This window comes from Neophocaena asiaeorientalis, unplaced genomic scaffold (genome assembly GCF_003031525.2).
Source record: "Neophocaena asiaeorientalis asiaeorientalis breed wild unplaced genomic scaffold, Neophocaena_asiaeorientalis_V1.1 scaffold254, whole genome shotgun sequence".
NCBI classification, from domain to species: Eukaryota; Metazoa; Chordata; class Mammalia; order Artiodactyla; family Phocoenidae; genus Neophocaena; species Neophocaena asiaeorientalis.
In genome coordinates, this window is record NW_020174705.1 from 4,356,015 (window position 1) to 4,379,121 (window position 23,107).

The window sequence follows — 23,107 nt, forward strand, 5'->3', positions numbered from 1 at the left end:
GAAGGCACAGACAGAGAAGGCAATGTGACCACAGAAGCAGAGACTGGAGTGATGTGGCCACAAGCCCAGGAATGCTGGCAGCCATCAGAATTGGAAGAGGCAAGGAAGGCTTCTTCCCTGGAGCCTCCAGAGGGAACACAGCCCACTGACACCTTGATTTTGGACTACTGGCCTCCAGACTTTCTGTTGCTTTAAGCCACCCAGTTTATGGTACTTTGTTACAGCAGCCACAAGAAACGAATACACCTGAGCCCTCAGTCTCCAGTGGTTCCAGTTTCTCCTCTCATTCAAGGCCTTGGAATCCTGAGCAGTCATGATTTTTTGCTCCACTGCTCTGGTGTTTTGGTCCAACCCTTCCTCTGTGTGACGCATGGACCTGCAGCACTGGTATCACCTGGGAGCTTGTTGGAAATGCAGACTCTCAGGCCCCACCCCAGACCCACTGAACCGGAGTCTGCATTTTAACCAGATCCCCAGGTGATTCATATACATGTTCAAATTTGAGAAGCACTGGTAGGAGAAACTCTAAGGTGTCAATCAGATCTTTTCTCCAAGTATCCTAGTTTCTTCATGTCATATCTGTTAAATATGACATGGAGGTTTTGTAAAAACAGACCAAACTCTTAGGTTAGAACTGCATGCTGATGTGTTATGCATAATATGACATGATGTCTGAAATTTGCTATAAAAGATTCAAGGAAGGAAAGAAGGAAGGAAGGAAAGGAAGGAGAAAGACAGGGCCTTGGGTAAGGACAGTGGAACAAGACTGGCAAAATGTGGACACATTTTTGCAGCTCAGTGCTAGGTACACGGGGCTTCATTGTGCAATTTTCTCTGCTTTTTTCTGCAAGGTGGAAATTTCCCTAGTGAAAAGTTAGGGAATATCCTAGTTTCCCAGCCTTCCTTATTTTCAGTTTTTTTCCATGAATCCATTTTTATCCCTTCGTGGAAATGGCTGGTGTTGGAGGGACATCTTTTCTATCTCAGTCTGTGGTTTTCTTTGCTCTGTTTGTTCATGTTTGTGGTTTTGCTGGCTTTCAGGACTTTTTTCAGCAGAAAGTTGTTTCTGGGGGAGCAGGATGGGAGCTGATTAAGGTTTATGGCATCTTCTAACTGGGTTTCCAACAACATCTGCTGGGCTTGTGTTGTTACCAGCAGCAGGAATTTAATTTCCTTTCTCTTTCCCTACCTCTCTTACTTCTTTCAGATTTTTTGTTCACTGGCTAGAGTATCATGTATGTGACCTTTGGCTCTCTGATTTACATGTGATTTGCATATTACACATCTAGTCCAGAGGTTCTCAATTAGGGGGTGATTTTTACCTCCCAAGGAACATGGGGCAGTGTCTGGAGACATTTTTGATAGGCACAACGAGGTGAGGAATGCTGCTGGAATCTAGTGAGTAGAGGCCAGGGATGCTGCTAAACACTCCACAACACACAGGACAGCCCCCCCCCCCCAAGGCAAAGAAGGATCTGGCCCCAAATATCAATAGCGGGACGTTGAGAAACCCTGATCTAGTCTTAAAGATCATCCAAGCGCATTTCGCCACACTTTTTTTGCTCTGTCCCATGAAGGAGAGGTGGACTCATGACTGATTACAACATCTCTGAGGAATTTTTACTTCTTATAAGTTGATTTTGAGATAGAATATAAGTGACTGCTCATTTGTGCAAGTTGTGCCCTGCACACCTTCAGGGAACACCATCCACATAGTATTCATGAAAACAACCCTTTCAGAATTGTGCAGCACATGGTCTACACAGCTATAAGTGATTGCTCCAATTTTGGGGTTGCCCTGGGGGTTCTGGAACTGGGAGAGACTTTATTTCTGGCCACCATGAGCCCTGAGCACGCCAGAGAGTGTCCTTTCAAGAAAAGAGGAAATGTGGAACTGTGAGGACCTCACTTGTATTATTCTAGACCATTGTCTCGTTGTGGAACGTCTCCTTTTCACCCCTGGGCCATATCCATTTGACTAGATCTAAAATTGTCAGATTATAATATCATGGCTTTTGTTTGAAACATGGTGGCGATGGCTTCTTATTTTCAGTCAGTTCCTTGGGGGAGGAAATACAAGCTGCTGCCATAAGACTTCCTATCCACCCACTATTTGCTTGGCGGGATTTCCATAGTTTCAGCAGCATAACTTATTCTTGCTGGCCTTCAATCACTTTGCAATAAAAACTGTGATTGCAGAAATGTTCATTGTCATTACCAGTGATGGAGCAGTAAGTACAGGCTTCTGGAGAGGGAGAGGGAATTGCGTGACTTAAACTAGCAGAATGAGTTGCTCACCCCCAGAGAATGGCTTTTCATTTTGGCAAGGTCTGAGGGAAATTATGACAGAGTTCAGTGACACAGAGGGACAGTGCTGGGAGGTGTGGTCACTGAATCCACTGGGAGCCTGTGCCCTGTGGGCAGCCCCATGGATGGAGTTGGGGTTTCTTGGGACTCAGTAGTACTCTGGGTCATCGACTGCAACTCACCCCATCCCCACGCTGTTGGGCTCAGGCTGGGTGGTAGATCACTGAGCTTTCTGCCAGTCCTTCTTCCATTGTTCCTCCCTCTGATAACAGTCCCTGACTTTCCACTTGGGACCCACTACCATCCCCCCACAATGGGTGATGTGGTTTGTGTGGGACTTGCCATTCCCCACCCTGACCGGGGGGTGGGCATGTGGTCCCAGCTTGGGTGGTCAGCATCATTCCATCCCCCCACAGAGATTGGTTCTGAGAAGCAAATTGGTCCAATGAGAGTCAAACTTGGGAATTTTGTGGTCACTCTTAGGAAAGAGAAATAGAGAGGAGGAGGGGGAGAAGTAAAGAGAGAGCTTGATCGTTCTGATGATATAATTTGAGGATCTGGATGTAGCCATGCCTGTAACTATCAATTAATTATGTGTTATGATTTGAACTGTGCTCCTCAAAAAAGATATGTTGGAGTCCTAAACCCCGGAGCCTCAGAATGTGACATTATTTGGAAACAGGGTCATTGTAGAGGTGAGGTCCTACTAGAGTAGGGTGGGCCCCTAATCTGAGTGACTGGTGTTCTTATAATAATATGGTCATGTGAAGACAGAGACACAGGAAGAACTCCATGGTTTGGATGGAGGGTTGGAGGGATGCATCTACAAGCCAAGGAATGCCAAAGATCACCAGCGAACCACAAGAAGCTAGGAAGAGACAAAGGATTCCCTACAGCTTTCAGAGGGAGTATTGCTCTATCAACACCTTGATTTCAAACTTCTGGCCTCTAGACTGTGAGACAATAAATTTCTGTTGTTTTAAGCCACATAGTTTGTGGTGCTTTGTTATGGCAGCCCTAGGAGATTAGTATAAGTACTTTCAAATTAATAATCTTCCTCTTCCTCCTCCTTCTTCAAAATCATCATCATTATCATCGCCTTTGTCTAAGCAATAGAGAGGGTCTCCTATGGATGTGGAGACTGTGATGTGGGGTGTCCAGCCTCCATGGTCAGTCAGTGCCCCTCTTGCATCAGCCCCTAGGCCTCCAGGGTTAGACCATAATTCTGGGGCTTTCTGGAGCTCCATGCTGGGGCATCATCCTGTTACCTGTTGCCTTTACACAAAGACTGATGCTCACCCCCTGGTTGTCTGGGCCCCATCCAAGACCTATTCATGGTAGGCAGAATTAAGATGGCCCCAAGATTCCTGCCTCGGATATATACACCTTGTATAATTCCCTCCCCTTGCACATGGGTGGACCTGTGGCTGGCTTCTAACCAGTGGACATGGAAAAGTTGAAGGGATTTTGCAGATGTAACTAAGGGCCCTAATCAGTTCACTTTGAGTTAATCCAAAGGGAGATTATCCCAGGTGGGCCTGACCTCCTCAGGTGTGCTCTTAGCAGAGGGTCTGGACCCAAGCTGCCATGGGTTCTACAGCTGCAAGGAAATGAAGTCTTCCAACAATTACGTAAGCTTGGGAGAGGACCCCGAGCCTCAGATGAGACACCACCTCAGCCGGCACCTTGATTACAGCCTTGTAAGACCCTGAGCAGAGGACTAAATTCAGCTATGCTCGGACTCCTGACGACAGAGAGATAATAAATGGGTGTTGTTCTAAGTTGCAAAGTTTGTGGTTAATTTTTATGCAGCCATAGAAAATGAATACGGCATTCCATTTTAAGGAACTACCAGGTGCTGTGGCCAAGACCCCTGTGTGTGTGTGTTTCTCTCTCTGTGTGTGTGTGTGTGTGTGTGTGTGTACATGGAGGTGGGGGATGATGAAGGGTGGGGGATGGAGCCAGGTGGGAAGGAGAAAACTACCTTGGAGGAAGTAATTGCCCTTCTTATGAGAGAGAAGAGCAGTTTGAGCAACATGCAGACCTGCCCAGTGCCCAGCCCTGGGAGCTGGAGGGAGAACATCGCCCCCAGTGTCAGGTCTTGGGAGGCTCCACCCTAGACAGAGGCCCCACTTCCACTGTCTTGCAGGTGGTGCTGGGGGCCAAATACTTGGAGGAAAAACACACCCTTTATAAAGATGCAAAGATTTTCTCACGTGAAGAGATGATGAGGTAGGATATTTTGAATTAATAGTCAGCTTTATTTTTAAAATCCTCTCTCCTGTATTCTTTCCTTCATTCAAACAGTCAGGATTTTTGTTTTTCATGCTCCGAGGAAAGGATGCCATGGGAGAAAGTGGAGAAAGCAGAGACTCCTTCTGGCTTTGGGGTGTCACACGCTCAGCCCATTGTGGGAGCCATGGAGGAGTTCGGGTGTAGAGAAAGGTTTGGGGGGGACCCAGGGGAGTAAGAGCAAATCTCTCCTGTCTGATTCCCTGAGAGAGGAAGGAAAGAGGTGGAAGCCCCAAGAAAGGGGCTGTTTGTCCTTTACTCTGGTGGAACTCCAGAGAGAAGGAAACAACCCCCCCAAAAGATCTGTGGGATTTGGGAGCAGAAAGGGTGGGAGCCCGAGCTGTGCGTCAAGCCCTAGAAAGATGGCCAGACCCTGGAGACATGTAAGTGTGTAGCTGGCCACCGCCTACACTGCTTGGCCCAACAAGAGATGCTCAAACAGTATTCGTCAACTGAAAGGATGAATACATTGTAAGCCCTCTACAAATTCTCCGGGAAGACTTTTTCACCAGCATCAGGAAAGCCGATGAGGGTCCATGTGATTCTAGCTCTGGGGTGAGGGCTCAGCTATTCACCACACCTGACAGCCCCCAGGCATGGAGAGACCCTGCTGCCCAGATGTGGACCCAGGGGGCCCAGAGTTCTGACCCAATGAGCCAAGTCAGCTAAGCCTTATGCCCAGGGCATGGCCTCTCCCTGCCGTGCTCCCTGCCTGGGACTACCCGGTCCCTGGCCCCTTGGACTCTGTCTAGGAAGCTTGGAGGGGTGGTTACGTGGCTTCTCAGACCTGAGCCCTTATGGGAGCTGCCCCCTTGTGCAGCTGAGCTGAGAATCAGGGAAGCAGCATCATTTCCTCACCTCTCCTCTGAGTTAACTTGCCCCAAGGTGTTCGTAAGAACTCCATTTAATTAGTCGTTGGGCCCAGAGAGCCCCTTTTATCATACTTTGTGTCAGGCCTACCCCTGGAATCTGAAGAGGTCTTTGGGTGCTGGCAGCACCAATTTTTATCCATTATTTTTTCTGTTACGGATGAAGCTTTTCCACACTGGAGTCAGACAGAGGTCGGCTTGAGCCCAGCTCATGAAGACAAGCGCTGGTGCTTTTGCTGGTTCTAGGGTGGCATCTGTGTCATTAATACAACATATTCAGGGTGTCTACCCGCTGCCTGGGAGCTCTGAGAATGTGCAACATTTAAAGGTATTTGGAATACCTTTGGACTACTTAATTAGAAGGAAGGACACCAGAGGGCTGTAGGCATGCTAGAGGCAAGGATTGAGGACCAGTGTCTGGAACCATCCAGGGCTGAGTTCAAATCCTGCTTCTGCCCCTCAGCTGCTGTGGGACCTCAGGAGAGATTTGTACATTCATGGACCTTGGATATCTCAGTTGTTCTGACTTCTTATCACTGTTATGAGAATCGAAGGATATGATGATCGTGGTACTTGCTGAGCATTTTTGTAAGCCAGGTAGTGGTTCAACCACTCAAGACGGGTTTTCAGGACTTCCCTGATGGTGCAGTGGTTAAGAATCTGCCTGCTAATGCAGGAGACACAGGTTCAAGCCCTGGTCTGGGAAGATCCCACATGCTGCAGAGCAACTAAGCTTGTGCACCACAACTACTGAGTCTGTGCTCAAGAGCCCATGAGCCACAACTACTGAGCCCTCGTGCTACAACTACTGAAGCCCACGCTCCTAGTGCCCGTGCTCTGCAACAAGAGAAGCCACTGCAATGAGAAGCACGCTGATTGCAATGAAGAGTAACCCCTGCTTGCCTCAACTAGAGAAAGCCTGAGCGCAGCAACGAAGACCCAATGCAGCCAATAAATAAATAAAAAAAATAAATTTATATATATATTAACAAAAGACGGGTTTTCAGCTGGGGGCCAATTTGTCTCCCAGGCAGCTTTGGGCAATGTCTGGGGACATTCTTGGTTGTCACCGTGGGAGGAGGGGGAACTCCTGGCACCTAGAGGATAGAGACCAGGGATGCTGTCCAACATCCCACAGTGCACAGGATGGCCCCCACCATAGAGAACCATCTGGTCCCAAATGTCAGTAGTGCTGAGGCTGCAAAACCCGTTTTAAAGCAGTGACTCTCCACCAACTCAATAAATGGCAGGTCGGTTATAAATAAGGGGGACAGAGGAATATGTTTTTTCTATAAGGGGTGAATTAAAAAGAGTACCTTATGTATATAAATTTTGTTATTTATAGGCAATACATCCACATGGTCCAAGATCTAAAAGGTACACAGGATGTACAATCCAAAGTCTCCCTTCTACCTCGTCCTCTTCCTGGAGGAATCAGTGTTACCAATTTCTTCTTTTTAGAGGTCCTCTGTGCATCTATAAGCAATTGTATGCACATATATACACACATGTTATACACACACACATGTGCATGCTACACATATTCTTTGCATCTTGCTTTTGTCACTTAATCCATCTTGGAGATAACTTCCTACTGGACACAAAAAGCTTCCTCAGTTTTTCTTTTAAAGGTGACAGAGTATGCCATTCTATGCATGTCCAGTATTTTACTTAACCACTCCCCTCTGGATGGATAGTCACGTTGTTTCTATTTTCTTTTGCTCTTACAAACACTAATGTAATGAATATCTTTGTATGTACATCATTTTCCACCAAGCAAGTATGTAATGGTAGGATAGAGTCCTACAAGTGGAATTGCCAAATAAGAAAGTTTTGTGCATTTGTAATTGTATGGGATGTTGTCAAATTACGCTCCCCTGAAGCTGTACCTGTTTCCATTCCCTGCTGGCAGTGAATGTAGGAGAGGTGTTGGGGGGATTTTGTAATTTAAAAAATTTGCTCTCACTGTTTGTATCTTCTCATCAGAAGCCTTCTGGGAATAAATAAAAGGTGAGTGTGCCTTACCTTACAATATTTTGTGCCCATTGTATTTTCAGCATTCAGGGACCCAGAGTCTGTCCATGGGAGATCTTTTAAGTGTTATGAAGTTAATGCCCCTGGGAAGTGGCGTTCGCTTTCTCCAGAAAAGGGCTCTTTAGTTCCTGCTTCCTGGTGCTATTAGTTCCCGAATGACTTGCCTCTCAAAGAGTTTACATGTAGGAAAATCTCTCTCAGCAATCTCTCTCTGAGTGGTTGCTCAGCTTTATTTTTTGAGTTTCTGATTCAAACGCAACTTTGAGAGTCAGGTGGAAGTGATGAAAACCTCTTCCAGCAAAAAGGCACTGGCGGTTTGCCCATCATGTCAGAGGTTCCTAGAGCTGCCCTCGGACCCCAGTGAGTGGCTCTCTGGGTGGGGGTGAGGTTCATGCTACCAGCACCCCTCCTTGCCCTGCGAGAGGGGTCTGCAGATTCCCAGGTCAGAACTGGGCAGAACCAGTTTTGTGTGGCCAGGGGCACCCTTGTTCCTAGACTGGCTTCTCCTTTCCCACTTTCTGACCGAGTGACTGGTCAGTTACTCAGCCTTGCTGAGTCATCGTTTTCTCACCTGTGGACGGGGACAGTGCTTGCTTTGCAGTATCGTACTGGTGATAATGGAGGCAAAGCACCTGGCACAGGCCCTGCATCAGGCTCACATTTGAGAAATGGAAGCTAATGTTAGTCTTATTATAGTGGAATCCTTTGTATCCTGACTGCCTCCTTTTCTTATTTTTTTTCCTTTTCTTCCCCCATCCTCAAAGATTTTTATTTAATTGTTATGTGGTAGGGCCAAGTATTTTTATTTTTTAAAAAATTAATTAATTAATTTTTTGGCTGTGTTGGGTCTTTTATGCTGTGCACAGGCTTTCTCTAGTTGCAACGAGCCGCGGCTACCCTTCCTTGCAGTGCGTGGTCTTCTCATTGCGGTGGCTTCTCTTGTTGCAGAGCATGGGGTCCAGGTGCGCAGGCTCAGCGGTTGTGGCTCGAGGGCTCTAGAGCACGGGCTCAGTAGTTGTGGCACACGGGCTTAGTTGCTCTGAGGTATGCTGGATCTTCCCGGACCAGGGCTCGAACCCATGTCCCCTGCATTGGCAGGCGGATTCTTAATCACTGCACCACCAGGGAAGTCCCTATTCTCAAATTTTTATTGGAGTGTAGTTGATTTGCAATGTTGTGTTAGTTTCAGAGCCACCAGGGAAGCACTTCTTTTTTTTTTTTTAAGATTCTTTTCCCATATAGGCCATTACAGAGTATTGAGTAGAGTTCCCTGTGCTATACAGCAGGTTCTTATTAGTTATCTGTCTTATGTATAGTAATGTGTAAATGTCTTTCTGCCTCTCTTTTAGATTGGAATCTCTTTATTTGCTTAGTGGCAACTGAGATTCTGGAACAATCACATTCCTTTCTGTCACAAAGACCTTGTACATGCTGTTCCCTCTGCCTGGAATGCTTTTCCTTCCTCTGGACTCCTGAGGTCTCTTTCACTCACAGCTCAACTGCCCCTTCCTCAGAGAACCCTTCCCTGCCTCTCTGAGTTCAAGTCAATTTGCCCTTGCTGTTTTCTCCTGGAGAAGCTCTTCTCTTTCTTCTTGGTGCCTCTCTGACTTGTAATGACATCTGTTGGTGTGTTTACTTGTCTAATGTCTGTCTCCCCTGTTGGATAACATGCTTCAGGTGAGCTGGAGGGACCAGCTTAGGCAAAGGCCCTGGGGCTGGTGGGAGCTGGTTGGAGGCCCAGGCAGGGGACCTTTGTGATCTGGAGGGAGCTTGTGAGGGGAAGAGAGATGAGAGAGGTCAGGAGAGAGCAGGTCGGGGGCCAGGCCATGGGGACCTTCTGGATCACTGAAAGACAAAATTTGAATTCTCTTCAAAGATCATGTGTGTCCCTCCAATGCACCAGTATTAAGCAGGGGAGTAACCTCATCTAACTGATTACTTTAAACTTTAATGTTTTATTATTTTTATAAAATTCTTTTAATGATTTACTTTTTAAAAAGATCACCGGCCACGATGTGAAAGGCAGGGTGGAGGGTAGGTGGAGGGTAGGGTGAGCCCGGGCTTTGGGGAGATCCCTTAGGAGGCTGCAGCCGTGGTCCCCATTCTGCCTGCAGGCCATGGGTTCTAGAAACAGCCCTGTGCATCCCTTAGTATTCTAAGCTAGTGCTTCTTCCGGGGGTGACCCCAAGTGGCATTGGCTGCTTCGGTCTCCCCAGAGATGACTGAGAATCAGCTCTGTTTCGGGGAACTACGGATGCGGGGTTTCCGCCCACATCATGGCCTGGCTGCAGGGCGGAGCTTACCTGAGGTGGTGGTGAAGTGAGACGGGGAGGTCATTGTCATGAAGGGCGGTGTGAGGTACTTGGCCTTCACGCCCTCCTGGCCAGGTGGTCCATGTTGGGGGTGTCCATGTCCTGGTCGTAGTCCTAGCGGAACCCATGAAAGGAGATCAGCAGCAGCTTGTGGAAGCTCTTCCTCCTGGGATGGGGTGGCAGCCGGCCCAGCCCAACAGGACGGGCAGCAGCAATGCGAAGGCCCTGGGCCCCGTCATGTCCCCAGTGCCTCACACGCTCACATCGCTGAGTTCACGGCCTGCTCCCAATTTCTCTCTTTTTTTTTTTATCTGCAGTTGATCAAAGTCCACATTGATAATTCTGCTCCAGCTCTGCTGTGGATTAGAACACCTGGAGCGTAACGAGTTGGCACGTTCGACGTGATGGAAAAGTTCTGGAGGTGGATGGTGGTGGCGGCTGCACAGCACTGTGAATGCACTTAATGCCACTGCACTGTGCACTTTAAAGAGGTAAAAAATGCTAAATATTATGTGTATTTTACCACGATAAAAAAAGACAAACAGTGTGAAATATTTTGGACTCTTACACGAATTCCACTATTGTGAACATTTGGAGAACAAATTAGATTGGAACTTTCCTTTACTCAATATAGCCTGTTTTTTATAGGGAGAAGAAATTACTCTTCATTATGACTATGGAAACAGCCACTGTGGATTGAGTGCCCAGAGGGCTGGGAACTGTATATGCATCATCTATTCTATCCCATTTAATTTTTTTGAAACCCTAGAAAGATTATTAGTTGAAAATTCCCTATAAGAATTACAAAAAATCATTGTGGTCCAATAACAATAAAATTTACCATTTTTTATAGGTCAGAAACTTGGTTCTGTATAAAGAAAGGAAGAACATCAAAGAAGGAATAAGTAAAGGTAAATGTAAAATTAAAACTTTTGTTTTCCTTCTTTTTAGTTGATCTAACAGGTAATAGTTTGTTCACACTAGTAATAACAACAATGTATTTAATTATGTATATATCATATGTATGTGTATATATGTAAGTAGAGAAATACTTAACGTAAATCTAACAAAATACATAGATACATATGAGATCTGTATGAGGAAAACTAGAAAACTCTGTTGAATGAAATCAAAGAACTAAGTAAATGGAGAGATGTTTCATGTTCATGGATGGGTAGGCTTAGTATCATCAGAATGTCAGTTCTTCCCAACTTAATCTATAGATTCAATGCAGTCCCAATCAAAATTCCAACATTATTTCATGGCTATTAACAAGCTGATTCTAAAGTTTATATGGGGAGGCAAAAGACCATTCTACTCTTGTTTGTATGAGTTCAACTTGCCATTTCTTTTTTCAGGTTCCACATATAACTGATATCATGCAGTATTTGTCTTTCTCTGATTTATTTCACTTAGCATAATGCCCTCCATGTTCATTTATGTTGTTGCAAGTGACAAGATTTCCTTCTTTTTTAAGGCTGAATCATATTTCAGTGGTGTGTGTGTGTGTGTGTGTGTGTGTGTGTGTGTGTGTGTATGTGTGTGTGTGAGAGAGAGAGAGAGAAAGAGAGAGTATCACATTTTCTTTATCTGTTCATCCATCGACAGGCCCTTAGGTTGTTTCCATACCTTAGCTGTTGTGAATAATGCTGCAATAAACATGGGAGTTCAGATCTCTCTTTGAGATTAAAAAAAAAAAAACATTTTAATCATTTGCAAGTGGACAAATTTAGTGACATTTAGTACATTCACAGTGCTGTGCAACCATTACCACTATCTAGTTTCAGACTATTTTCATCACCCAAAAGGAAACTTCATACCCATTAACAGTCACTCCTCATTCCTCCCTCCCCCAGCCCCTAGCAACCACTTTTCTCCTTTCTGTCTGTTTGGATTTACCTATTCTGGACATTTCATATAAATGGAATCACATAATATTTGGCCTTTTGTGTCTGGCTTCTTATAATGAGCACCATGTTTTCAAGGTTCATTCATGTTGTAGCATGTGTCAGCACTTCATTCCATTTCATGGCTGAATAATATTTTTATATATCCATTCACTGGCTGATGGACATTTGGGTTGTTTCCACCTTTTGGCTATTGTGAATAATCTGGCTGTGAACATTTGTGTATGAGCTTTTGTTTCAATACCCTCTGCTTTCCACTTACGTTTTTCAACATATTTATGAGATGGTTTTTACTTTGTAGCTGAATAAACAGTGCAGAGAGGCTGTAGAGCCTCTCCAAGGCCACACAGCAGAAGTAAGGCTGGGACTATAATTTTAATACTTGGCTACACATTTGCTGCACACAGGGGTTTAAATTCCCCAAGGGAATAGGCTTAAGCATCCACCCATCCACCCCACATTTATTGAGCACATACTATGTGTCAGGTGCCAGAGGCACAGAAGTATAGATGTCAAGGTTGCCTGTGGGTGGCTCAGAGTACAGGGGACAGGCAGACAAATAAGGTGGGTCCTGCCAGAGGTGTGAATGGGAGGTGACACAGGAGAACAGGGAGAGGGTCCTAACGGAGAAGCCAGGAGGAGGAGGGCTCCCTGGAGGAGGTGGTGCTAGAATTGATTTTTGCAGGCTGGGAAGAATTAGCCTGTTGGAAGCATCTTCACTCAGCCGCTCATCCAGATATGACAGCAGTCTCCTAACAGATCTGCCTGTGGCTGCTTTCTACAGGTACATGGATGACATTTACCTTTGCAGCTTTGGAGAGATCTGTGAATTGTATAAAGATGTCATCAGTGGGTTTTCTAGTGACAGGAGGTGACAGTCTGCCTAGGTTTTCAGGTGAAGTTTTCAGAAGGTTTTTATCTTGATGTGGGTGGTCTGTGGGCTGGATATCAGACCCAGAGGAGATGACCCATTTCTCTCTTCCTGAAATTGCCTGATAATTCTGTTCCAAGTATTTGCTTAGGTTGAATTTTTGGGGTGAGGAGGTGGTGTGTCAGGGGTGCTCCATTTTGTATTTGCATAACTTGGCCTCTCTTATTAATTAGCACGGTGTTTTGCTATAAAAGGGAATTTTGTAGAATTTTGTGATGAGTATGCAGCAAAGCAGTTGAGGGTATTTTGCAGCTTGCAGGCCTGGGCTCACATCTCTGCTCTGGGCTTACATTTTACACTTGGGGCAAATCTCATAACCTCTCTGTGCCTCTGTTTCTTTCTCTGTAAAAAGGAGTAATGATATATTTCCTGAGGTTGTGAGGCTCCAATGAGATGATGCATGTTGACAGGAATGCTTACTGCTCATGGGATATCCACATGCACCCCTTCACTTCCCAGTCCCCTTGTAATCGTGGGCCATGTGTTTTGAGTGGAAGCCACATCTATGACTTCCAGCCTGAAGCTTTCAAGGGCTGGTGCATAACCATCTCACCCTCTCATCCCCTGCCACAGTAAGTGTGGAAGCCTTGCATTGAGATGGTAGAGTCTCCATCATCCTGGGTCTCTGAGTGACCAAATAGAGCATAGTCCCCAGCTAACTCATGGTGGACATGGAATGTGAGAAGTCAGCCTCTGTTGCCAAGCCACTGAGATTTTGGGGTTAATTTGTTATTGTGGCATAACCTAGTCTATCCTGGCTAATGCAGCAGGTAAGCACTTACATGGGTCCTTAGTACTGGTAAGTGCTCAACAAATGTTAGTTACTTTCAGTACAATAATAAATTGCTACCGATAGTTTCTTTATCTGATCTAATGATGCCAATATGCTATTTTGTGCTTGGACAAATTGGACTTGTCACTCCTTCCGACACGTGGAAAAGACAGATGATTGAGGGCCAATAAAACATCATTATCTTTAGTTTGCATCCCTGGATACCCTTGGTGGCAAAGAACAACATATGCTACTCTGGGGAAGCCAGGCTTGGAAGGGAGCTGTTGTTACCAGGATCAGGACTGTCCGAGGCCAGGCGTTCTTTGGTCAGGAGAGAACTCTGAGTCCCTGGTATGTAGATTCTCCAAGGGAATGTGAATACTGGTACTAAGTAGTTTGGCTCTTTGGGAATTGTATATTAATCACTTAGGCCCTTTTAGGGACAACACATATATATCTCAGTATTCTGGAAAAACATAAAAACACATAAAAAACAGCCAGCAGTCATGCAGCAATCCACCATGGCCACTGAAACTTCCCCAAAGTGCAACATTTTGTGTAATCAACAGAGCTTAGTGGAGGTGGCTGGCTAGAGAGAATTCTAATTGTAGTCACTATAATGCTTATGGTCACAGCATTGCAGTGTATCTTGGTTTCTCTTTGGTGAGCTCTGGTTTGGAAGGTATAAATCCATCATCTGTTTTAGCAAATGTTTATTGAGCACTTTGGATGGGGTGGAAGATGAAATATGGAGGAGAGAGTAAGTCTCTTCCTGGCCACTATGTTTTCAAGCTGTCCTAGTACTCAGCAGTGGGTCATGCAGGCTTGAGGGTCCCACAGTTCCAGAAGCATCTCCCACCCATGCCATTCTGGACTAGATTCTTCTTTGCCAGCCCAGTAGATCCGTCTCTGACTCTTACTTTCTTTTGCATGGCAGTTATATCAGTCACTGGGAATTGTTACAGAAGTGCAGTGCATTTTGTGAAACTTACAGTTGATCAAGAATCCCATTAAACTTTGTTAAGAACTCTACATGTTTATGACATAGTTACTAGAGTGGAGATGGAGAAATTTCCAAACACATTATAGGAATCATCCCAACAGAAGGTAATAGTCAGAACTCTTGGTTGCAAGTGACAGAAACCCACATCTTACTAGTGTAGGTAAGAAAAGGGACTATGCTTTAGTCTGGTTTGCCCTCAAAGAAGACCTGAGGGACTTCCCTGGTGGCACAGTGGTTAAGAATCCACCTGCCAATGCAGGGGACACAGGTTCGATGCCTGGTCTGGGATGATTCCACATGCCATGGAGCAACTAAGCCCTTGAGCCACAACTACTGAGCCTGTACTCTAAAGCCCGCGAGCCACGACTACTGAAGCCTGCATGCCTAGAGCCCGTGTTCTGCAACAAGAGAAGCCACCGCAATGAGAAGCCCGCTCACTGCAACGAAGAGTAGTCCCTGCTCACCACAGCTAGAGAAAGCCCGCGTGCAGCAATGATGATCCAACACAGCCAAAAATAAATAAATAAAACAAATAAATTTATATATATTAAAAAAGCAGACCCTGAAACAAGGATGGGAGTGCAAGTGGTTTATTTGAGAGGTTACTCCAGGGAGCACCCATAAGGGAGTGGGGAAGTGATTCAAGGAAGGGAAGAAGGCCAACATGGCGAGTTGTAGTCTGGGGGGCATGCAGTACTAGAATGGTGAGTACCAATGGGCTATGGGCATGGCATCTGCAAGAGGCCTTTTGAGGCATGATTTCCCATGTCACTGAAGTCATTCTGCAGAAAGACAGGGGTGCATCTGGGCTGTAGGAACCAGGGACTCACACATTACCAGATCTCTCTCTCCATCTCTGTGTCTGCCTTTGTCTGCATATCACCTCAATTTTCTCTCACTGGGGACTGGCTTTCTCCATAAGGTGAGGAGTGTGGCCACAAATGCTCCTCTTTGTCTCACTCCAAAGTTCCTGTCATCACAGAGCATGTCTATATTTTCCCAGTTCCAGCTAGGAAAAACAAACCTGAGGGAAGAACTCTGATTGGCCTGTTTGGGTTAGATGCCCATCTCTGAACCAATCAACTGTGGACAGGGGGGCGGAGTCGTGTAAGAACATGGCAGCCCCCACCAGAGCCATGTGACTGGGGTAGGAAAAGGTGCAAGTCTCAACAGAAGGGAGGGGCCCGTAGGCTAAAAAAAAAAATAGATGTCTGTGATGAAAGGAAAGGATTAGGAGATGCATCCTGTTAAACCTGTTACTGATTGGGGCTTTGAACATTTTTTTGAATATAAAGTTTCACTGTGGTTCTTTCAGCATGATTTAGCAGAAAGGTAAAATCCTAGCATGAGCTGAACATTTCCTATAGGCAGGCTGTTGCTGTGGATTCAGATACTTATTGATTGATCCAAAGATCAATTACAATGCTTCTCAAGGGATGTAAACTCTGATAGGGTCTGCTTATGATGGGGCTGATGTCAAGCAAGAGGAGAACTGGCATGTAGGACACTCTAATTTCTTTCTTCCGTTGAGTACTGTCAAGTTTAGGTTCTGGCTGGCAGTGGATGCATCTGGAGGGATGGTTGCATATAAAGGATTGTGTGTGTGTTTATGTGTATGTTTGTTAGGTATTTTCCAAAGATGAGAGCAGCATCCCACAAATGCCCTTTTGCAGTGTGATTGCAAACGCCACTTAAGAGGTGGCGTTTATTTCCCTCCTCTTGAACCTGGGCTGGCCTACGACTTGCTTGGACCAATCGAATGCGGCTGAAGTGAGGGTGTCTGATGTTTGGTCCTAGGCCTTGAGAGCCCTTGTAGCTTCTTATTTTTGCTCTCTTGGAAGCCAGCACCAAGTAAGCCCTGGATCTTCTGCTCAAGGGGCCATGTGGAGAAGGGCTCTGGAGGATGAGAGGGCACATGAAGAAAAACCAAGCTCCCAGCCACCAGCAGCACCATCTGCCAAGCATGTGTGTGAGGCCATGTTGACCTTCCAGCCCAGCTGAACCTCCAGCTGCATGTAGACACACAAGTGAGCCCACGTGAGACCAGCAGAGGAAATGCCCAGCCATCGCACAGAATCATAAGAAATAACAAATTATTGTGGTTCAAAGCTACTAAATTTTTTTTTTTTTTTTTTTTTTTTTTTTTTTTTTTAACTAAGTTTTGAGTGTAATAGAAATAGCCCACGAGGGTGTGAGCATGTGGCGTACACAATTCCCATCTGCTGAAGATCCATGAGTTCCTAGGATCCAACCCAGAGCCAACTTTTGTCCTCAATGTCCTTGTTTGAAACTTTTATGAAAATTTTCTTTAAAGACAATATTTTTAGAGCAGTTTTAGGTTCACAGCAAAATCAAAAGAAGGTACAGAGATTTCCCATATATCCTCTGCCCTGCACATGCACAGCCTCCCCCATTATCAACATCCCCACCAGAGTGGGACATTTGTTACAATTGATGGACCTAACACTGGCACATCATAGTCACCCAAAGTCCATAGTTTTACAGTTCACTCTTAGTGTTGTACATTGTATGGGTTTGGAGAATTCCTATGAAATTTTCATAGATTTGGACCATCCTCAGGGAAATCCCAAAGCTCAGAAATTATTTTGCCTCCTGGAATCTTCCACATGTGGTTGAGCCTTAGCAATTCTTAAGAAGGATCTGAAATGAAAGAAAAATTTAAGAAATGTATTCCTGTGGCTTCACTTTGGCAAGGTTCATGTTGAGTGTTCAGCTAAGTGCTCGTGTTAATAAGCCAGATAATGTTTTCCAAGACTGCTATGGCCTCAGGGTTGGCAGGATTCGAATGGCCTCCCGGCATCTCTGACATACCTATAAGGGTTGGATTCAGCTGGAATGGACCCAGGTCTCTTTGGGCTAATATGCTATTTCCTTAAGGCAAATGCCACGTCATATCCCCTCCTAGAAATTTCCACAAATACAACCCCAGAAACATTGACAGAATATTGCTTTAACTGAAGATTTCAGGAGAACATGGAAGAGGTAATGTCACACATCACATGGTTAAACCTCCATCTTTTGTAAAGTTCCTCACTATATGGCCACGTCACTCTGTCCTTCCTCCCCATAATCTCTTCCTCTCTCTGCTCTCTAGCCACAGCCCTTTCTCCAACCACACCGTGCCTTTCAAAACCTCTTCAACTTGCATGCTTCCTTTGGCAAAATCTTTAGCAAACCTGCATGTCTCTGGGGGACCTTAGTCCACTCGACACATGTGGACATCCAGCGACATCATCTTCACTGCTCCAGGCAGCCCTTCTGGTGCGGATTCCATGCCTGCTGGAGAGCTCATCCTATCTTCAGCTGAACTCTTGTCTTGTAACTTCAAATCTGTTGCTCCTTGTTTGATATCTTGGGCCATGCTAAACAAATCGAATTCCTCTTTCTTACAATAGATATTTGGAATACAGCCATATTTCCTCTCTTCTCCTCTTTCCCTCCCTTCCTCCCTCCCTCATTCCCTTTTCTTTCCAGAGCAGGGGTTGGCAGACCTTTTCTCTGATGAGCCAGATAGACCTTGTGTCCCTGACTGTCTCTGTCACAACTACTCAGCTCTACCACTGTAGCATGATAAGCAGCCATAGACAATATGTAAACAAATGGACATGGCTGAGTTCCAATAAAACTTTATTTGCAAAAACACACTGCAGGTCTCGTTTTTCCTGACCCCTTGCACTGGCATATTCTCTCTAGACTGAATATCTCTATCTCTTTTGACCATTGCTTATTTGTGTGGCTTTGATTTTATTCTCCATTGTGGCAACCATTTTCTGAATGCCTGTTAGTTTATCTCCCTTAAAATGTGGCCCTGAGGACAATATGCATACTCTGCAAATGTGATGATGTAACACTTTCTCCTGCTGCATTTTGAGCGGGAGAAAGAGAGCAGGAGTGACTGTCACACTTGGAAACTCCAACTTCATGAAAATTTGGTGGGACATCTCTGTGAAGGATGTAAACCTATTCATCCACAGGCTGGCAGGAAAGAAACCAGAAGCATGATCTGTCGAGCGTGAATTTAATATTTGATGTACAGAGATCTCTGGCTTGTCTGATTGAGATTAGAAGGGGAGGTCTTGTCCACAGAAAATAATTTCTATCCCCAGGTGAGGAACCAGCAGATAATCGTGTGAGCAGAACTTCCTGAGAACAAAGATGAGGGGAAACAGTGGTGTTAGAAGAGTGAAAAGGTCAATAATTAAGGCTACGACTGTGCTGGGAGAGGAGAAAGAAGAAATTAGACTGCCAGGTGTGAATAACAAGAAATCTGATTTAATTAGCAGTGCAGGACAGACACTGAAGGCTTCTTTATTCCTCTCATAATCAAAAGTTTTTGCTTAGACTGGGTGGGGGAGGAAAAGGCAAGTATGTTGAGAATCCTGTTTCAGTAAGTATGGAAGGAGGATTTTGGAAAAGGTCTCAGAAGAAGGAGAGACACGTGGGAGCTCATTGGAAGTCCCCAGAGGCTGAGCCCCCTCTTGGCATGATGCAGGGTTGGGAGGGAGCGGGATGGCATTCAATCAGGTCTTTACTTGTCCAACACAGTCACCTCTTAAACGTTGGCTGTTCTCACAGTCTAGTCCAGACACTGTCCTCTGCTTTCTCTGGACTTGCTCCTAGGTTGGCCCTTCCATTTCCATAGCTTTAGCTGCCTCTCCTTGGCTGATGACCCTCAAAGGTCCATCTCTGTCTCCTTTGAATACCAGCTTAACACATCCAGTGTTTTTCTTTCTTTTTTCCGCTTGTCAGCAAAGTCAACATCTCATGCTTAACACGTCCAAAGCCAGCAAAGGCAAACTCTTTCTTTTCATCCTCCTCCCTCTCTGTGCCCCAGCCATGCCTTCCCCATTCCTTAAATAGCGCACTGGCTACCCAGCTGTTCAAGGCAGTAAACCAGGCATTGTCCTCTTTTCCCCTCTCCCATCAGCAAGTCCTGTGATTCTGAACTTTATCTCAACTTGTCTGTTTTCTCTATCTTTGCTGCCAGGACAGGACATCATATCTCAGCCGGGCTACGGCAGTGGTCTCCTAACTGGTTTTCCTGCTTCTGCTCTCAACCCTTAGCAACCCATTTCCCGCCTGGAAGCTAAAGGGATCTTAAGGTCCCTGCTTTGGCTTCCCACTGCATAGAGAAAAAAAGCCAGACCTTGGGTCTCCTTCAGGCTCCTGCCCACCTCTCCACCTCCTTCCTGCTTCCTCTTCTTTGCCTACTCTGCTTCAGTCACCCTGGCCTCCTTTTGGGTCTTTGGACTCAGCAATCTTTTTTCTACCCCAGAACCTGTTATTCTAGCCTGGAATGATTTTCCTCTGCTCCTCCCCAAACTAGCCTCTGCTCATCCTTTAAGTGTTAGCTTAAATGTCCACTCCATAGAGAGGTCTTTCCTGACCCCTTTTATGAAGAGGACTCTTTGTTATTCTCCACTTCAGCCTCTTGCTACTCTCATCATGGACTTTATTATTTTTTCTTTTTCTCCCCCAATAGCAATAAGCTCCTCAAGGGCCAAGGCACACCTACCTTGTTCATTGTTGTGTCACCAGCACCCAGCCCAGTGCCTGACACATTTCTGGATAAATAAGTCCAGAGTGAAGGGGTAAAAAAATGGAGAGTTACTTCTCTGAACTATAGATGATGAGATTAAACCTTGTGTTTTCCTTAGTCAGAAATTATGTGCAATTAGGCATACAATAAGTGATGATGATGACAACATCTGTGTCTTGCCTGATGTTCATCGCCAATCGCTAAATTAGTCAGTTGTGCCTCTTTTGACAGTTCTGCTTTCAATATAATTATTTGTTTCTTTTAACTTATGTCTGTTGGCTTTGTTTGGGCTCGTTAGCCTAACAAAGTGGCAGATTGTGTTGGTATTTGCTCTATTATTTACAATGTCATTAACTTTAAAAATGCCTTTGCTTTGGGTAAGAAGCCCTAGTTAGGACAGTGTATTAGTCAGGATGGTTTGGGTTATGCTGTTGTAACAACAATCCCCAAATCATAGTGGCTCAATACAGCAAGGTTTATTCTTGGTCATGTTATGTGTCTAGTGTATATCTGGGCATTTTGGGGATCGTGTGTCCATTGTTAGTCACTCAGGAGCCCAGGCTTTTGAAAGTTCCATCTGCATGTGTCTCCTTGATAACCAGCACAGGGGAATCCTACAGTCTCTTAAGTGTTCTACCTGGAAATGACATGAGTTACCTCTGCTCATGTTTCATTGGACAAAATAGATCACATGGTCATGCCTAACTTCCATGTGCCTGGAAGGAGAGCCAAAATATTTGTGAACAGCCTCATTGGCTGCTCCCATCAGTTACACAGAAGAACTCACTTAAATACAGTTACTTATTTGTGATTCCTCCCAAGTTCTGAAGCGAATTCTAATCCGTTAGCCTTCAGAAGATATGTTCATTTCCAAGCTCTTATTGGGCACTGTTTTGTTTCAGAATGTCAGACTTAAGACTGTTCTTGGAGGACAGTATGGTGTAATGGTTAAAAGCAGGGCTCTGATGTCAGTTTGCTTGGGTTCAAGTGCAATTTCTACTGCTTGTTGGTTGTGTGATCTTTACCTTTTTATGCTTCATCAGTAAAGTGGAGACAACAACAACAACAATAATATTATCATCTATCCCTATGGGGATATCCCAGTGATTGAAACATATAGGCTCAAAGTACTATTTATTATTAATATTGGTTTGGGGGGTTAGTTACTAAATTTTGTCAAAATTAGGAGTTCAGCAACTTTGAACATTTGGTTGGGATTTATCAAAGGAACAGATTTCTGAAGAGTAAGGATTAGGGAGAGGGGCAAAACTTAGTTGGTGTTTTAAAGATTGTGGATTTTATTTGTACAGACTTGGGGCTGAGTTCTATCAAGTGCCAGATAGTGAGGCAGCCTTTGCTAAATTCCATTGCTTTCCTGGGCTTCAGCCTCATCTATAACAAATGGAGTTAAGAGCATCCATTTTTCAGAGTGGAAATAAAGATGATTAAGTCAGAGGGAATGGAAGTAACTTCCATCGATGATCAAAAGTGTTAGTTTACTTCCATATTAAATTTCTATTACTGGGTAACAAATTAGCACAAACTTAGCTGCTTAAAATAGCACCTGTTTATTATCTCACTGTTTCCATGGGTCAAGAGTCTGGGCAGAGCTTAGCTGTGTCTCACAGGCTGTAATCAAGGTGTCAGTCAGGGCTGGGGTCTCATATGAGGCTTGGGGTATTCCTCCAAGCTTATTCAGTTTGTTGGCCAAATTCAGTTTCTGCGGTTGTAGGGCTGAGGCTCTCAACTCCTAGAGGCTGCCCCTCTCCACAGGCAGCTCACAGCATCACCCTCTGTTTCTCCTTGGAGGCCAAGGAGTGAATCTCTCTGAAACTTCACTTTCTTTAAAGAACTCCCCTGATTAGGTCAGGCCCACCCCAGGTGATCTGTCTTTTAACTCCTGATAGACTGATTAGGGACTTTAATTACATCAGAAAATCCCTTCCCCTTTGCCACGTAACCTAATCACAGATTCTGACCACACTCAAGGAGAGATTATACAGGACATGGACAACAGAGGGTGGGAATCTTGGGGGCCATCTTAGGATTCTGCCTACTGAAACTTCCTTCCTTCCAGATGAGCAGATGTTGGTGGGGGAGGAGGGGTTTTCACAGATGAGCACGTCCCAGAGGTTGAGAGAGCCTGGTGTTGGCCTAGGATGGAGGAGGCTGAGAGGTAAGTGTGAAAAACTTTGTCCAATTTGTGCTTTGTTGTGGCTGTGCTTTCCTAACCAACCACAACCAAGGTAAGACCTGGTTGTTTAGATTCCTTTTCTCTCTTCCTCCTGAGGCAGTGTCTGCAGTCCCCTAGCTCTCCCCCTCCCAACCTAAGACCCACGAGCCATGAGCTGGAATCATGAGGTGCCATGATCAGAGATGCAGGTGAGCAACAGGCGGGACCACAGGAACAGAGCAACACCCTTGATGCTTCTTCCCAATGGTTCCGCAGACTGCCAGCAAAGGAAAACAAGTCTCGGATGAAATAAAATCCAGAGAGAAGACGAATTTTAAGTGGTGATTTTTTTTTGGAATCTACCAGATGTCAGAGGCTCTTTGAAACAACACAAATGCTGTCTCAGTTCCGTGGAAGGAGGCCCAGAGAAGCGGTGTGAGTTTCTGAGAACCAAATTACCAACCACCTGTGCAGAAAAACAGTCTCTTCGTGCTCACGGGGCCGTGGGGTACACTTGATAACAAGTGATATAGTAGTCAAGGTCGGCTAGACATAAAAAGCCACTAACCCTGAGGTCTCTAGGTTCTTCTCAGCCAAAGCTTGAGTGTAACGAGGTCATTGCCAGGGAGCAAGCTGAGAGGGTCACTTCGAGACCGCTTTGGACTGGCCTGTGACAGATGCCCACAGCTCTCCTAATGGAACTGCAGGGAAGGAAATACCTGGTGACGTCTTGATCAGCCCCAGAGCCCCCTTCCCTCACTCTGCAAATGCAGCTCCTTCTGGGCTTTGAAACACACTCAGTACTTGTCAATAGCTGCCCCACGGAAGGGACGGAAATTACTTGCTTGTACATCACTGCCAGGCAGGATGGGGAAGGACCCTCCTCTCTCAACAAAAAGGGTGGCATGATAGAGTAAGGTGGAAGGTCAGTTTGGATTATGAAGTAT

At 45.3% G+C, this 23,107-nt stretch overlaps 1 protein-coding gene across 1 annotated transcript in view; it reads right to left on the bottom strand.

Moving 5' to 3' along the window:
• Positions 1 to 20,178, bottom strand: part of LOC112409478 (ectonucleotide pyrophosphatase/phosphodiesterase family member 7-like) — a 41,763-nt gene extending 21,585 nt beyond the window's left edge. Inside the window, 3 exon segments of the mRNA XM_024759628.1 lie at positions 9,806 to 9,886; positions 9,889 to 10,064; positions 20,168 to 20,178. Of these exon segments, the coding sequence (XP_024615396.1) occupies positions 9,806 to 9,886; positions 9,889 to 10,064; positions 20,168 to 20,178 (268 nt within the window).
• Positions 20,179 to 23,107: the final 2,929 nt, after the last annotated feature.